This window comes from Triturus cristatus, chromosome 2_1 (assembly GCF_964204655.1).
Source record: "Triturus cristatus chromosome 2_1, aTriCri1.1, whole genome shotgun sequence".
Taxonomy (NCBI): Eukaryota; Metazoa; Chordata; class Amphibia; order Caudata; family Salamandridae; genus Triturus; species Triturus cristatus.
In genome coordinates, this window is record NC_140581.1 from 1,070,598,823 (window position 1) to 1,070,616,631 (window position 17,809).

At 41.5% G+C, this 17,809-nt stretch overlaps 1 protein-coding gene across 1 annotated transcript in view; it reads left to right on the top strand.

The window, feature by feature from the left end:
* The window catches only part of BANK1 (B cell scaffold protein with ankyrin repeats 1), a 2,329,074-nt gene that overhangs the window by 2,056,340 nt on the left and 254,925 nt on the right, over nt 1-17,809 (top strand). The window contains exon 12 of the mRNA XM_085636022.1: nt 1,846-2,024. Within this exon, the coding sequence (XP_085492148.1) occupies nt 1,846-2,024 (179 nt within the window). The remainder of the gene's footprint in view (nt 1-1,845; nt 2,025-17,809) is intronic.

Genomic DNA, 17,809 nt, shown 5'->3' on the forward strand with positions numbered 1-17,809 from the left:
CAGCGATAATCCCACGAAGTTCGGCAATAGCTTGCTGATAGGGCCTCACATACTTAGCCATGATATCCACCTTCCATAGGATATCATGGCTAAGTCAGTTTCAAAGCAGGCGTAAGGAAAGTAGCGATAACATAGGTTATCGCTACTTTTCTTGTCGCTATGCTGCTTTGCGTGAGGCTTGATAATAGGAGAAATGTCGACATTTCTCCCGTTATCCTGGGGAGGAATGCCCAAGATGGGCGTTAGGAGTTCAGGCGCTAAGGCAAGGTTTGACGCGATAGCGTGACCTTGCTGATATAGCAATAAAATTATCGCTGGTTTTCGGCCGAAAATGGCCGCAAAAGCGGCGATAATTTTATATCGCCACCTTGTAGATATGTCCCATAGGGCTTTATTTATGACTTGGTTTGCGTCAATCTTGCATCACACAACGGGGTCCAAGAGCGACACAAACCGTAAGTCATATTTTTGAAGCCACGCAGCGCAAATCGCTGCATTGTGTTACTCTGCCCTGGGTAGGTGTTCCATGGGCATTGCATGGGTGTTCCCACTCAACTTCCATGATTTTTGATGCATTCCCAGATTTACAAGACCTTGTAAACCTGGGAATGCGCTAAAAAGATACGCCACCCTAGAGGAGGCGTAACGAGGAGAAATATGTTTATTTCTCCTTTTTTTCTGTTTCCATTTGTGCTCCATTCTGCAGCACACATAGAAAGCGGAAAATGCCTCTCAGGATTGTCTTTGTGCAGGAAGGTGTCCCTTCGTGCACAAAAACAATCCTGCCTACAACCCGGCAGCCAGAACGGCACATGGGGAAAAGACATGAATGCTCCGTATTGGATAAATATGGCGCATCCCTGCCCTTTCCCTGTGACGCAGGGCAGCACAGCCAGGTGACTTGGAGTGCGGCCCTGCTCCACAAGACTCGTAAATATGACCTTTAGTGTATAATAAATCATGTTGTTTAAAAAGTAATTGTTTTGTGTACGTACTGATTTAATGGCTCGCAGAAGGGTTTTCTGTACCACCCTCAGATAAGACGAGTCTCTGACAGGCTTTGTCTGACTCCTAATACTCTTGCCTGTGTGAGCATATCTCAGTCAGTAGAGAGACATCCCCCAGCTTTCTGTCTCTCTGAAAAGTTGACAGTTTCCATTTGAAGCTTAGGAATTCGACCAGGTGTGAATCTAATAATGTGAGGTTAACACAGCAGATTGGTATCTTAAATAGTTGCATTGCTACTATAGTGCTTTTTTACCACCTTAGGTAAACGGTTGCTAGTCAGTGGAACTTTAAATGAATGTGCTGGTTTTGGCCAGGAGTGTAGCATTCTTTGTTGTCTAGATCATAGCTTAATAACATAACAAAAGGTGACATAACAACCAAACAAAAAAGTAAAAGGTTGCAACACAAAAAAGTCAAAACAAAATGTAACACAACAATCACTATAAAAGACAACAGAATGCAGTAATGCAGCATAGAAGCCCAATAGAACAAAAGGCAGCAGAACACCTCATGGCCACAGCAAAATGCAATACAACAAATCTGCCCAAACATTCTTGTCACACATTACCATCTCCAGAAATCTGATTTTCAATGCAGTGGTAAGCGGTGGTTGCACTAAGGATATATGATAGTGCTAGTCAGAAATGTCATTGCCACTACGCCTATACTTTTGGTGAAATTGCATTACTTAAATACTGAAGGATTTGACACTAACTGCACAGCAGGAATGTTTTCTCAATGAACAGTTAATGATCTTCAAAGAATACAGTGTTGAAGGTGATATCGTTGACTCTCTGCTTTTCTTATTTTTTCGCACACTGTCCTGCTTACCTGTAGTCCGACCTCTGAGTGAGACCTATGTGACCATGGAAAAGCGTGGATCACTGCCGTCAGGGCAGGAAGAGCTGATTCTTCTGCAGGAGAAGGTGAAGCAGGGCCTCATGACTATGGACGAAGCTCTTGAGAAGTTTAAAAAATGGCAGAACGAGCAGAGTGGCTCGGATCAAGCTCAGAAGGTAAATTCGTAGACTAAATCACATTTTCTCTACCGATCACTCGGTATAACTTGATTGCACACAGTAGGCTTATTTCGTAACCTTGCTGCACATCGACATAAAAAGCATACCGTAAAGGGGATCTTATTTCCAGTGATCACATGTAACAGACATCAGAAGTTCACATACCACCAATACACAGAAAATCCCACTGGTTTTGTAATGGTGTAGATCTCACATATTATACAGATACGAAATTTCCCTGAGGTAACTGGTCCTGGTCTATCATGACACATATATTCAATATTTATTGGGGTTTTTCCAAGTGGGACGCAGTATCACTTATAGTTCCTTTAAAGTGAGTGCAGCTGCATGTCAAAGGCTCTCCTACTTCATATTGTCTGGTCTCTTCTCCATGTCCCGAGGATGGTGTGGTCCTCATCGTTGGTCCCCACAGGGTTTGGGGACAAAAGGCAGATGACACTGTAGTTCTGTTTGTAAGAGCTCTTACTGTTGTCAGGACCATGAGAATTCCCTCTCCGTCCTGTCCCCCTTTCTTGATACCAAATCACCGCCTTCTTCTGTGCTTTCAATGTTAACCTCCCTCATTTGCAGTGCTCCCCTACTTTGTAGCTTGATTATTTATTTATTTATGTGGGAGTTTTATAGTACACTGTGTGTAACCTTTTGGTTACTTAAGATAACGAGATGAGGAATAGAAGAACATCCTGTGAAATGGCAAAAGCAATGGAGGGGAGAACTGGTCCAGTCAGGTGGTGAGTGCCCATAAAAGATGTTCAACGACTGTGGCTTCTTGTAGCCCCAAATGCCCATTGCAAGAATGTTTTCAGGAGTTTCCTGAAATGCATGTGATTAGGATAACATTTTAAGAAAGGGCTAGCGCTATATATGTCACATACCTAGCTACATCACATACGTTCATAGAGAGATAGAGGTAGACAGGTTGACCAAACACCATCATCATCATTATCACAACACACAGCTTATATCAACACTAAAACTCCATTAGCAATAATACAATGATTAATGACATTGGGATATTTCACAACAAGAAAGTCACCAGGGCTTTCTGAACGGGGGTACGTGTTACTTCTGTTTTAGGAACATTGGAATCATATTCCACAAAGCACTGGTTTGCTTAGGGGAAGTTCTATACCTCCCCAGCATATGCACACTCTTCTTTGATTTTTTTTGGAGGACCAATATATAGTTTCTCACTTGATTGAATAATCTTACTACAATGGTAAATGCTAATGAAAGTGGTGCTTTAGTCCCAGATTTATCATTTCATTTTTCATGGTATTGGGGGAGATGTTGTTATTGTGGTGGTATTGTATTAGTGGTGGTGGTGGTATTGGTGATGGCGGTGGAATTAGTGGTGGTATTGGAGGTGGTATTGTGGGGATCATATTGGAATTAGTATTGGTAGTGATAATGAAGCTGGATTGTTATTGGCTTTGATGGTGTAGGTTATGGAAAATTGGTGTTGGTGATACTGGTGTTGGTGGTGACATTGGTGGTAGTGCATCCTTGGTGGTGTTAGTGGCATTGGTTTTTTTGGTATTGAATACTGAAGAAACTACTAAAGGTAGTTTTGGTTGTGAACGTATTGGTGATGTTTGATATTGGTGGTGATGTGCTGTTGGATGTTGTAATAATGGTGGTATGGGTGGTATGGTAAACAACCTTTACAACAATGCTTTAACCACGACTTACCTTGACAACAACTGCTTTACAACAAATGCGCCTTTACCACTATTGTCTTTACAACAAATTTCTTTTACCACACATATACCTTAACCACGCACAACTTTACTATGAAAATGTAAGTATTTTGCAGGTAAGTGTATTATATATATAATTTATATTTGGTCTCAGATTTCACACGCATAAAACCGTAGAAATTCAGCAGTCATAGTTACCAGAACTAACTAAAACGTGCGCCCCTGCAATTCACTGCTTATGACCTCACATATTACATCTTTCATGACATGGTCAGTGACATTACTGATGACATCACTGATGACATCTCAACTGACATCACTGATGACATTATTCTGTGAGTGTAAGTGTTTCATAAACGTTTTTGAGAGTTAAAGATAGACACTAAGCTACTGTATGAATTCAATTACTATTCTTTCTGTGAGTGGTTTTGTGATAGCTGATTGAGTGAGTGAGTGAGTGAGTGGTTGTGTGAGTGAATGCTTGGGTGAGTGAGTGGGTGTGTGAGTGAGTGGCTCTATGGATGAGTGAGTGGGTGTGTGAGTAGTTGTATGGGTCTGTGAATGGGTATGTCAATGGTTGTGTGGGTGTATGAGTAGGTATATAAGGGTGTGTGTGGGAGTGGGAGTGGTTCTGTGAATAATATCAGCAGTGATGTCATTTGAGATCTCATCAGTGATGTCGCTGACCAAGTCATGAATGATGTAATATGGGAGGTAATAGGCAGTGCATTGCGGGGGCATACGTTATTCTTAGCTCCGGTAACTATAACTGCTGAAATTCAATGGTTTTGTACGAGTGAAATCAGAGCCTAACTATAATGTCCCTGTAAACTTAGCTTTTTCCAGTGAATTTCTAAGGTTTATTCAATTCCATTTTCTAACTACAATGTCCCTGAAACCTTTGGTTTTTCAGTGAATTTCTAAGGGTTTTCAAACTCCATTTCTAAAGTGTTATGTCCTTGCAATGTTTCGTTTTTTAGTTAATTTGTAGGGTTTATTTTTTAATTCCTAGGGAATATTTATTAAGAATTTATGCCATGTTTGCGAAGTGACGTAAATGGACGCCAAGGGGGTTATTAGGATGGTGGACCCACCCTAGCTGTGCTGGGACTGGCCGCCAGGCGTGGGGAGGTCCCACACCGCCAATTAGCATTCCACATTTTTTACATTGCGGTGGGTGCTGCTGTAAGCAGCACCGGCCGCAATGTCAAAATGCCATGTTGTGCATTGCCATGCACAATGTGGCAGGCACCGCATGGTGCCTGCCACCTTGTGCCTGGCAATGTAGGGGGATATCATAGGTACCCCCCAAGTGCAGCCCCCCACACCCCGGGGGCCCACAAAGGGCCACCAAAGCAATTCCCCGTCAGCCTTTCCTGAAAGGCCTGTAAAACCCTGCATCCTAATATGGATGGTGGTGGCTGCTAGGCACCGCCACCATATTGAGGCCCAAGTCCGCCTGGACGGCAATCGGAACGATTGACGAGCGGCAGAAAAGCGGCGGACGCACTTTGCGTCCGCCGCGATACCCCCCGCCATTCCCCCCGCCGATCGTCACCGTCAGGCCAGCGGTGGCAATCCGCCGCCATCCTAATCACCCCCAAAATTTCTTTTACCTAAAATGACTTGAAAGTAATGCAAAGCAGCGCATACCGTTTAAAAAGAAGAGCCTTCACAGGTTTCTTGTAGAATAGTGGTAGTTTATTCATCAAACAGCATCCCAGCAGAGAGTAGCTTCTTTAACTTCAATCTCTCTCTTCAAACTGTTTATCCTAGAACTTATCACCACCTTCATTCTATTTGTAGCTAAGTTACAGGGCTATGACATAAGCAGTAGACATCTCTACATATCTCCTTTTCATACAATACAACAACATGAACATATACAATAATAATGATCTAAAGAAAGAACAAAAGAAAAAGATTAATCAAAACAAAAAAATATAAAAATAAACTTTGGGAATCTATACCCAATATTCTCCAGATACATTTTCCAATTGATGTCTTATGGTCGACATACTTTGAAAACATTCCCTAAACTCCAAGTCGTACCATCTTCCAAATTGACAACATTAGATCTTACATCTTTGACTTGAAAAGGTCCTATATATTTGCTTTCACCTTTGCGAACCCATTCATTTTTTCGTACTACAACCCAATCTCCCCTTTGAATATGCAATTGTTTTACACCTTTTCTGGAATCATATACACTTTTCGTCTTTTCTTGACCTTCTTCCACCTTTTTTAACACTTGTTCACGATCAATCCATATACTTTCCTTCTTGCACAACCACACAGGACATTCTTTTTTTCCTGGTTCTCTTCCCTTGAGAGACACAAAAGGAGCTACTCCAGTACTAGAATGGGGAGTAATTCTATGCATCCACATCATTTTCCTCAACTCTTGTCTTGACAATCCGTTTGCAAGAGACAACTGTATATTTTCCATAACAATTCGACTAACTCTTTTAACCAGACCATTTGCCTGAGGTCTAAAAAGAGCTACATTCTCATGTGTGATACCCATCCTACTGAAGTAGTCTACCATTTCCCTTGAAATAAACTGCACTCCATTGTCAGTTACAATACTACCCGGTATTCCTTCATCAAGAAAAACCCTTTCAAGAAATGTTATGACATTACTGGTATAGATTTCTCCCATAGTTTCTATCACAAACCATTTGGAGTGATAGTCAACTAGGACAAGGATAAACCTATCTCTCATTCCCAATTTATTAACTGGTCCAATAAAATCCATGGATAATTTTTCCCATGGTCTCGATGGAAATTTTGTGCATTCCAAAGAGGGTTGACGTACAACTTTGGACTTATCACTATTCAAGTAAAATTGACAGTCCTTCACTAAGGCTTCAACTTCACTACCAACCCCAGGCCACCAGAATGATTCTCGAACTCTTCGTTTTGACATTCCCTGACATGGATGACCCTCATGTATTATTGCAAGAATATGTTTCCTTTTGACCCTAGGAGGCACAATTTGCCATCTCCTCATAATGTTCCCATTGCATAAGCTCAATTTTTCCTTAACTTTGAAAAATTCCATTAAATCTGGATCCTTGTTATCATCAAAACTCCAACCTTCAACAATCCTAGATTCCACTTTTCTCAATACTGAATTGCTTTCCATGGCTTTGCTGCATTCTTCAGATGATAAAGCAAGAACTCCTGTGTTCCCACAAACATCGCTATTTATATCACCACAAATTTCATTACATTCTTAATCCAAAGGCATTCTTGATAAATAATCGGCAATCACATTTTTCTTTCCATAACGTATTCAACTTCATAATTAAATTCCATAACAGATAGTAACCATCTAAAAATTATTGGGGTTATATTCCCTTTCAATCCCTTTCCGCCCTTGAAGATATACAATAATGGCTTATGATCAGTACGCATCCTGAAAGGAAGACCCAATAAATAAAACTTGAAGCGGCACATTCTTCAACAACACGCTAAGGCTTCCCTCTCAATTACTGAATAAGACCTTTCCGCTCCTTGCAATCTTCTTGAGGCAAAGCCAATAATTCTTTCTTCACTACCAACCATTTGTGATAACACTGCCCCAATGCCAACACCGCTAGCATCAGTGGTTAGGAATGTTCTCCCACCGACTTCAAAACGTCCCAATGTGGGTGCTTCAGATATTTTTTTTTTTTATGAGTTCAAAACCCTCTTTACATTTATTAGACCATTCAAATGGAACATTTTTTTTCATAATTTCCCTTAAAGGCTCGACAATCTCAGTAAAACTGTTTACATATTTGAACAATACTCTGCAAGTCCTAAGAATGACCTAAGCTCATCCTTATTTGTAGGTTCGGGTGCCATTGTAATTGCTTTAATAATACTTTTTTTTGGTCTTATACCCTCTGAACTTACTTCATGTCCTAAGTAATCAACTTTGGTCTTTCTCAATTGACATTTTCCCTTTTTATAGTTAAATTATATTTCTCCAGTCTCATCATTACCTCTTCAAATAACTTATCATGTTCAAAATAATCATTTCTAGCATTTAAGATGTCATCTTGGAAACACCAAACCTTTTTCATGTCACCAAAAATGTTTTTTATTGCTCTCTGAAAAACGGCTGAAGCCGATGCCAAACCAATTGGCATCCTCTTGTATCTGAATGCACCAAGAGGCGTAGCAAAGGAAGTTAAATGTCTTGATGACTCTTGCAATTTAATCTGATGATACGCCGCTGACATATCTAAAACGCTAAAAACTCGTCCACCACCCATGGTTGATAACATTTCAGATATGTTAGGCAACGGTTCCCTATCCACCCAAATGTTTTTATTGATATCGCGCAAGTCAATACAGAGACAAATTGTTTTACCATCCTTTGGGGCAATCATGATCGGAGCCAACCATTCTGAAGCTTCAATCGGCTCAATTATCTCCTGCTTCAGTAAATTATCAATCTCTTGACGCAGAGGTTCTAACATTAAATGATGTTTAAGTCCCTCTGATGACGTCATCCAAGGAGATCCGACCCAAAATCTGTAATGTATACTATACCCCTAACTGCTTCGCTTTTGAATCTCAGAGTCATCCAACACATTCCCAGTATTTCTATTCTTTTTCCTGCATATCCTGCAGCACCAATATCAGAATTGTACGTAATTGGACCATGTTCTTTTGATCAATTATTTTCAAAAGATTTTTTTGATATAAGAGTATATAAACTCCCAGAATCTGCCAATATTCTTATCTCTTTTTCATTGAGTGTGATGTTGCAATGTTGTTTCTCTAGTTTGTCTGTACTTTCCATTTTCACATTAGGACTATATGACTCATCAGTTTTATTAATTTCAAATCCTTCTTGATCTCCTTCAACCATTAATAAAACATCATCAACATATTCACAAATATCTTCTCCTTCTTGGACTCTATTTTTCCCAATACCTTTCGTATGACACATTTTGGAAAAATGTCCCCTTTTTCCACAACTCCTACATAATGTTCGTCTTGCCATACAATTGAGGCTAGTGGCTATATGCCCTGGAGCACCACACCTAAAACATTTAACTTCTCTAGGTTGATAACTCGCTTTTACAAATTGAGTTGAAGGTTTTTTACTATCTACATTAGGTTTTATCTCAGTTTTATTCTCCCTTTTTTTCCCAATAAGTTCTACTGTGTCTTGTTTCGAATTGTTGACAGATCTATCCATTTCTTTTATCCAAATGTCAGTATGTTCCATTGCTTTTGCAATCTGTATAGTTTCATCTAAATTATATTCTTTTGTCAATAACTTTTCCTTTATCTTTTTGTTATTGGTACAGCGTACTATTTGATCTCTTATTAAGGAATCATTCCGTTGCTCAAATTTACACGTTATCGCCAACCCTCTCAGAGTAGATACATAAGATTTAATATCTTCACCTTCTTTTTGGTTTCTAGTAAAGAATTTATGGCGTTCAAGCACTACATTAGTTTTAGGCGTAAAATGTAATTCTAACATTTGTAGAGACAAGTCATAAATGTTACAAGGTTGTCCATCTCCCATCCCCAAAGACATTTCTGGTATCTCTTCATATAGTCTTCTTCCTTCGACTCCCAAATGATGCAAAATATTTGCTTGGCGTCTGACCAGGCCATACTTATCTCCCCCAATGGCTAAAAGGTAAGTTTAAAAAACAGTTTTTTCCATTGTAACCAGGGTATGGGTGGTTCTCCGGGAGATATTAGAAAGGGAGGTGGAGATGACATAGATTGATCTGACATGTTATCTGTAAGGGAAAATAAAATTTAAAAAATTAAAATAAGAAAAAAAGAAGAGCCTTCACAGGTTTCTTGTAGAATAGTGGTAGTTTATTCATCAAACAGCATCCCAGCAGAGAGTAGCTTCTTTAACTACAATCTCTCTCTTCAAACTGTTTATCCTAGACCTTATCACCACCTTCATTCTATTTGCAGCCAAGTAACAGGGCTATGACATAAGCAGTAGACATCTCTACACCGTTGCTTTGCATTATTTAGCGCAAAGGGGGCATTCTATGGGTGGTACATGGGCATTCTCATGCAACCACCCAAGGTTCTTGACGCAAAACTCTATTTACCTAAAAAAATTACTTAAAAAAAGTAGATAGGGTTTTACAGTAAAAAGCTGCACCCATTTCAAAGAGGCGCTATGAAAGAGAAATTATTTCATTTCTCCTTTTTTCCTACTTTGCACGTGTGTTGCACTGTTAAGCACACATACACAGTGGAAAAAGGTTCAAAGTTAGTCTAAGCATAGTATTTTGTACTGGAAGGGTAACCTTTCAGTGCAAAACCTATGCTCGACTCATGGAGACACCCTTTTAAAGTGTGTCCGTGGTGCACTAAAGCACATATCTACATAAGCGCTAGCGATAGGGCAGGAGAGTGGCATATTTTTGTAAATATGTGGCTCACCTGCTCTCTCCTCTCACAGTGCAGCATTGCATCACTGTGTGGTAATCTAGTCAATCTGGGCCTAAGTGTACTACAATTTATTTTGATTTTTAATTTCTTGTTTTTTTTACTGCAGACATTCTTTTTTTATAAATATAATTTATATAGGTTTAAAAACATAAAAATCACATATGTACTTAATGGAAAATATATAATGTTTTTATTAATGTAATACATTTTTAATTTTTGTAAAATTATATTTGGGTACCATAGTATTTTTGCGGGTCCGAAAACATAGACAGCACTACTACTCTATGGTTTTTATTCCCGATCACGTGATTGGCATGAATCTACAGCAGCCTTGGGAGAACCATCATCAGCTGCAGTGATTACAATACCAGCTGCCTGGGAAAGAATTGAGTGACATGCTTGTTCAATGTGTGAAATTACACATGCTTGTCATTGTTAAAATGTCTTCTGTGGGTACATTCTTGGACACAGTAAAGAAGCATCGCAGTTAGTTTTTTTTAGGTCTTGCCTAGGCAGTTCTTGCGCTGTCTCATGGAGACATGCTGTATTCACGATATGTGCATAAAGATCCGCCTACTTCCCGCCCATCTTTTTAATTGGCTCCTGTCCTTTTCATTGGTCATTAGTTTTTTTAGTCTCTCCTTGGTACCTCCCTGTCTCTTTATGTAACCTCCCATGAGGACACCCCCTATTACATGTGTTGTTAAGTTTTAATTACAGCCTCATGTCATTATTTTCTTAAAGGCCTTCAGACAGGACACACCTGGTCCTAAACAAGGTTGGCAGTGGTTACTTTACTCGCTAGCACATCTCACATTTATATTAGACCTTCTATACATTTCCCTTCATCAGCTCCACATAGAGTACAACCTAATCCAGAAGGAATATAATAATTATGTTGTCACATTTCAAAGCTACTTATTGTGCCTATTGAATGTACTGTGGTACTGTCTTGCATGCAATACATTATGGGTAGGGTGGATTTACCATATCTTCAAACTTTATGATGATCACGAGGGACCTCTAGGCGCAGCTTGCGGTACTGGCAGTGCTTGTGCCTTGCTCACCAGGGAACTCTAGGAGCAGCTTGCGGTACTGCACATACCACATCTCACATTTCTATTAGACCTTCTATAAATGTCCCTTTATGAGGTCCACATAGAGTACAACCTAACATAATCCGAAATTATTATAATTCTTTTGTCACATTTCAAAGCTACTAATTGTATATATGGACATAGCTATTTGAATGTACTCGTGGTACAGTCTTGCATGCAATGCATTATGGGTAGGGTGGATTTACCATATCTTCAAAGTTTATGATGCTCACTAGGGACCTCTAGGAACAGCTTGTGGTTCTGCACCTAGACAAGCAGTGCTGGTGCCTTGCTCACCAGGGAGCTCTAGGAGCAGCTTGCGGTACTGCACTGAGACATACAATGCTGGTTCCTGGCTCAATATGCAATCATTTGCAATGCACTAGGACTCGCATTACTGAAAGTATGAGCTATTGGCGTTGCATTGTTATTCGCAATGCCAATACCTCAAACTATCAGTAATGCGAGGCCTATTGCATTGAAAATGCTTGTTTTTTTTAACTTCCTATTGCCAGATATTGTTTTTTGAACACTGAAGCCAATTGCTTCTATTCATTTCCCTTACCTTACCCTTTTAGTACCTTGTTTACTTTTTGTTGAAAAAAACCAAACACAAAAAAACTGCAAAAAAACCCTTCTAGAAACAAAACTGGCCTTGTTAGAGCCATCATTTGGTCAAACAAAGAGCTATCTCTGTGTTTTTAATGTGTCAGTGACTGTATCAGTGTGAGAGTGGGTGTGTCAATGTGTGCATCAGTGTTTGGCTGGGTGAGTCAGTGTATGTTTTGGCGTATATCTGGGTGTGTCAGTGTCTGCATTGATGTATGCCTGGGTGTGTCAGTGTTGCCTCAGTGTGTGCCTAAGTGTATTATTGTATGTATTACGTTTGGTAAGGTGTGCGAGTGTTTGCATTGCGGTATGCCAGGGTATGTCAATGTGTGCTTTGATGTATCATTGGGTGTATCAGTGAATGCATCAGTGTATGCCTGGGTATGTCAGTGTATGCGTCAGTGTATGCCTGGGTGTGTTATTAGATGCATTTGTGTTTGGCTAGATGTGTCAGTGTCTACTTTGGTGTATGCTTGGGTGGGTCAGAGTCTGCATTGATGGTTGTGTCAGTGTATGTTTCAGTGAGTGCCTAAGTGTGTTATTGGATGAATTAGTGGTTGACTGGCAGTGTCAGTGTCTGCATTGATGTATGCCTGGGTGTGTCAGTCTATGCATCGGTATATGCCTGGACGTGTCAGTGTGTACCTGGGTGTGTTATTGGATGCATTAGTGTTTGGCTGGATTTGGTATGCCTGGTTGTGTCAGTGCATGCAGTGATGTTTGCCTGGGAGTGTCAGTGTATGCATTAGTACATCCCTGGGTGTGTCAGTGTATGTGTCAGTGTGTGCCTGGGTGTGTTAGTGGATGCATTAGAGTCTGGTTAGGTGTGTCAGTGTCTGCATTGCTGTATGCCTAGGTATGTCAATTTCTGCTTTGGTGTATGCCTGGGTGTGTCAGTGTATGCACTGGTATATGCCTAGGTGTGTCAGTGTCTGCATTGGTGTATGCCTGGATGTTGTATCAGTGTATGCTTCAGTGAGTACCTAAGTATGCTATTGAATGTATTAGTGTTTGTCTGTGTGTCTCAGTGTTGTGTCATTGTTGCTGTATGCCTGGCTGTGTGGGTCTGTGAGTGGGTGTGAGAGTGCCTGTGTGGGTCTGTGAGTGGGTGTAAGAGTACCTGGGTGGGAGTAGGAGGGTGTATGTGAGTGTCTGTGTGGGTCTGTGAGTGGGCGTGTGAGTATATATATTTTTTAATTTTACACGGAGGCTGTGCTGAGCCCCGCAGTGGGGCCGCGGACCTCGCCAGTGGAAAAACAAACATTGGTAGGCAATTTCTTGTCCATCATACCTACTTTTGACACCTACATACCACAAACATGGGATCAGGGAACCTCTACCCTGACCCCTTCATATAAACTGCTGCCTACATTTCAGCCCCAGGGACCTGCTCCAGGTACATAAAATGGTGGCAGCAGCTTCATGTTCAGGTTGCGGTCAGCCAATCACAGTGTTGTTTGTGGCACATGACTTTGCTGAGCCACCAAGGGGGCTCCGCGGAGGACCTGGGTCTCTAGATATACAAATTTATCTTTCCTTTAATATCTCAAAAACTGGTGAATGGATTTACACCAAATAATAAAAAAGGGCTCTTTCTGGACCAAGAGCTACCTCTCTGTCAACTTTTGTGTAATTCCATCCAGCAGTTTGGGCTGTATTCATGTTCAAAATCCCTGTGGTAATTCCCCCCCCCCCATTTTTCTTAGCCCCCGCTTGACGGATCACCCCAAAACTTTACATGCACAACTAGACAGAGTACGGCACTTTTTTTTATTATTTTGTGAAGATTCAGCAAACGACACCAAAGTTATAAACAATTCAATAAACCTTTGTCCTATGGAAACTAGGGACTAACTATAACTACCTACTGGTGACTGCAGTAGGTAATATTCACACACATACATGTAGATATGTATGTGCGAGTATATATAAGAATACATGGTCTCTTGCATGAAAACGCGAGAGCATACCTCAGATCAAAAGTCAAACGACATACGAGTAAAGGGACTGGTTCGAAGTGAAAATGTCTTCTGTGAGAGATTTTCTGCTGGAAATCTCCAGTCTCTGGCAGACTGGCAGCCACTCACTGCAAAACAACTGTGCAAATAGTGTGTGAAATTTCACAGCTGTAAAATTCACAGAATTTCATATAATGCTAGCACATTCATTTTGTTAACGTAATAAACATTTCGCAGAGGCCTAATTTTAATACAGTTCACTTGCAAATACGTTTTTGGGGATGCTGATTCACATTTATTTTTAGAGTGTTTGGTTTTTCCTACCAAATTGCTGGGAATTCACAACAATTAACATCCGTGCATATTAGCCCTCCTTTATGCTGACTCTGAACTACCCACAAGGACAAAAGGATTTTCAAAATTAATATTTATTCTCTGTACCTGTCTACTCCTATAAACAGGGGCTGCTTTGTGTGAAAGGAAAACAACAGAACAGCACTAAATTTAATAACAGATGGTGCCGTTTTTCTTTTTACCTAAGCTAGTGCATTTTGGGTTGACTTGCGCCAGTGCACACACCCTTCTATCATAGTGCAAGTTTTTGTGCATCACGTTTGACATAGGTTTTGTTCAAAAGGGGACCCTTTTCCATTCAAAATACATAGTTGACATAACATTAACATAGTTTATCACTTTTCAGGTCAAAGTTTTCCAGACAGAGCAAGTTTGCAAGTGTCTTTTTGTGGGGAGTCTTAAAGCTTCCCTGGGAATGCATTACCCCCATTGCTTACCATTGGCTTTGTGGTTTGTAACTCATAGTTGCTTGCTTTCTGTTTGTTGGCTTAATTTGTTTTAGGCTTTCCAGCTTGAGTATGTTCCTTTAGTGGAGCATCACCTGTATACTGTATACTTCCAAATGCTTGCTTTATGTAAATAGGCCTTTGAATCTTGCTTTTATCTTGTCACATTTGTTGTGCATTCAAAGACAGTTGTCAAATGGCAGGCTCTGTCTTCCAATGGAGCTTGGTTTTAACTTTTCTTCCTCTGACTTTAAAGTGAGGGAATTTATGCGACAATTCTGTTGGGTACCAATGTGAGAGGTGAGGCTGTAGGATTTTTTTTATATAGCACACAACAAAAATTAACTGTGCTGATATTTCAGAATATATCAGAGTAAGGAAAGTACAAATGAAGCACTGCTTTTTGTAATTCGGAAGTGTGGTGGAAACAATTATTTGAATACAATCAAAACACATCAGAACACTAGGTGACAACATTTCCACACATCATTGTTTGTTCACAGTTAAAATGTATGTCTGTGAAAATGCAATGGTTATCCCAATTGAAAATGTGTTGTCTGCAATGGCTGTGCACTACAGCACCATGCATACTCTACACTACGCCACTCCACTCAACAACACTCTATCCCACTCTATTCCACCCCACTCTATGACATGCTACTCCATTCTATGACACTCCACGTCACTCCACTACACACCACTCCACTCTCCATCATGCCAATCCTTTGTAAGACACTCTACGATACACCACTCCACTTGACACCACTCCATTCCAGGACACACCACTCTACTCCACTCCAATGTGCCCCAATCTACCCCTCTCCCATCTACCCCCTCCTCTCCAGTCTACCCCATGCACTCTACTCCACTCCAGTCTACCCCACTTCACTCCAATCTACCCCAATCCACTCTACTCCACTCCAATCTACCCCACTCCACTTCACTCTAATCTGCCCCACTCTACTCTAGTCTACCCCCTCCACTCCAATCTACCCCATTCCAATCTGTCCCATTCCACTCCAATCTACCACAATCTACCCCTCTCCACTCCAATCTATCCCAATCCACCCCACTTCAATTTACTCCAGTCCACTTCAGTCCACCCCAATCTAACTGTTTCCACTCCAATCTACCCCACTCCACTAGAATCTACCCCATTCCACCCAAATATACCCCAATCTATCAAATTAACTCCAATATACCCCACTCCAGTCTACCCCACTCCACTCCAATCTCCTCTCCACTCCAATTTATCCTACTCCACTACAAACTACCCCACTCCACTCCAACCTACCCTACTCCACTCTGATCTACCCTAATCTACTCCAATCCACTCCACCCCAACATACCCCACTCAACTTGAATCTACCACACTTCACTCCAATCTAATCCACTCCACCCCCTTCTATCCAAATACTCCAGACTCCACCCCATGCTCCACTCCAATTGACCCTACCCTACTTCACCACACTCAATCTATCCCACTCCAATCTACTCCAATCCACCCCAGTCTACTCCACACCAGTTTATCCCTCTCCACTCCAATGTACCCCAGAATACCACACCCCACTCCATTTTACCCTAATCCACCTCACTCCCCTCTACTCTATTCCAGGCTACCCCACTCCACTCCAATCTACCCAACTCCACTCCAATCTACCCTCCTACACTCCAGTCTACCACACTCTGCCCCATTCTTCCTCAATCCACACCATTCCACCCCACTCCAATCGACCCCAGCCCACCATACCTCTACTCCAATCTACCCTACTCCACTCCAATCTACCCCACTTAAATCTAACCCAATCCACTCCACTCCCATCCAATGTACCCCAATCTGCCCTACTCCACTCCAATATGCCCCAATCTACCCCACTCCACCTCAATCTAGCCCACTCCATCCAATCTACACCACTCCACTCCTGTCTACTCCACTCTAATCTACCCCACGCCGCTCCAGTCTATCCCACTCCACTCAATCTAGCCCAATATACCCCACTACACTCCCATCTACCCCACTCCACTTCAATCTACCCCACTCCGCTCCAGTCTACCCCAATCTACTCCACTCCAATCTACCCCAACCCACGCCTCTTCACTCCAATCTTTTCCACTCCACTCAAATCTGCCCGACCCTACCCCAATTTACCCCACTCCACCCCAGTCTACAGCACTCCACCCCAAACTACCCCACTCCATTCCAATCTACTCCAATCTACCCCTCTCTAGTCTACCACAATCTACTCCACTCTACTCCACCCCAATCTACCTCACTTCACTCCAATCAACCCCAATCTATCCCACTTTAATACACAGACTCAACCCACTCCACTCCAGTCTACCCCACTCCACTCCACTCTACACCAATCTACCCCACTCCACCCTACCCAAGTCTACCCCACTCTAACCGACTCCAATCTATCCAGTCTACCCTAGTCCACTCAAATCTACCTCACCCCAACCTTACCCACTCCACCCCAATCTATTCACTCCACCCCAATCCACCCCAGTCTCATCCACCCCACCACACCCCAATCTATCCCATCCTTCTACAATCTGTCCCATTCCAATCTACCCCACTTCTACTCCAATCTACACCAAGCTAACCACTCCAATCTATGACTCAATTCTATCTCACTCTGATCTACCCCACTCCACTCCAGTCTATGCCACTTTATTCCAATCTACCCCAATTTACCCCACTATGTTCCATTATACCCTGCTCCAATCCACCCAGTTTACCCTACCCGAATCTACTCCACTACATTCTAACACAATTTACCCTACTCTACCCAATCCACTCTACCCCAAACCACCCCACTCCACTGTACCCCAAACCACCCCACTAACTTTCAGCTATGCTGTACATCAGCCTCACTCATGAACAACATGACTAAAACACATTGCCAAAGACAATAGCTCTTACATAGGTAGGATCGAGCGGCTTTGCCAAAACTTGTTTAATTTTGTATTTGTACTGTATAGTGAGGCATACATACACAGTTAGAAAAGTTTTATTTTATTTTATGGAGTTTTATATAGCGCAAACTTGACCCGAAGGTATCAGGTATCAGAGCGCTTTACATAGCACCATTTGAGTTACATGAGGACACATTAATTTTTTTGTTAGGCTCGGGGCGAGTAAGTTATTTGCCCAGAATC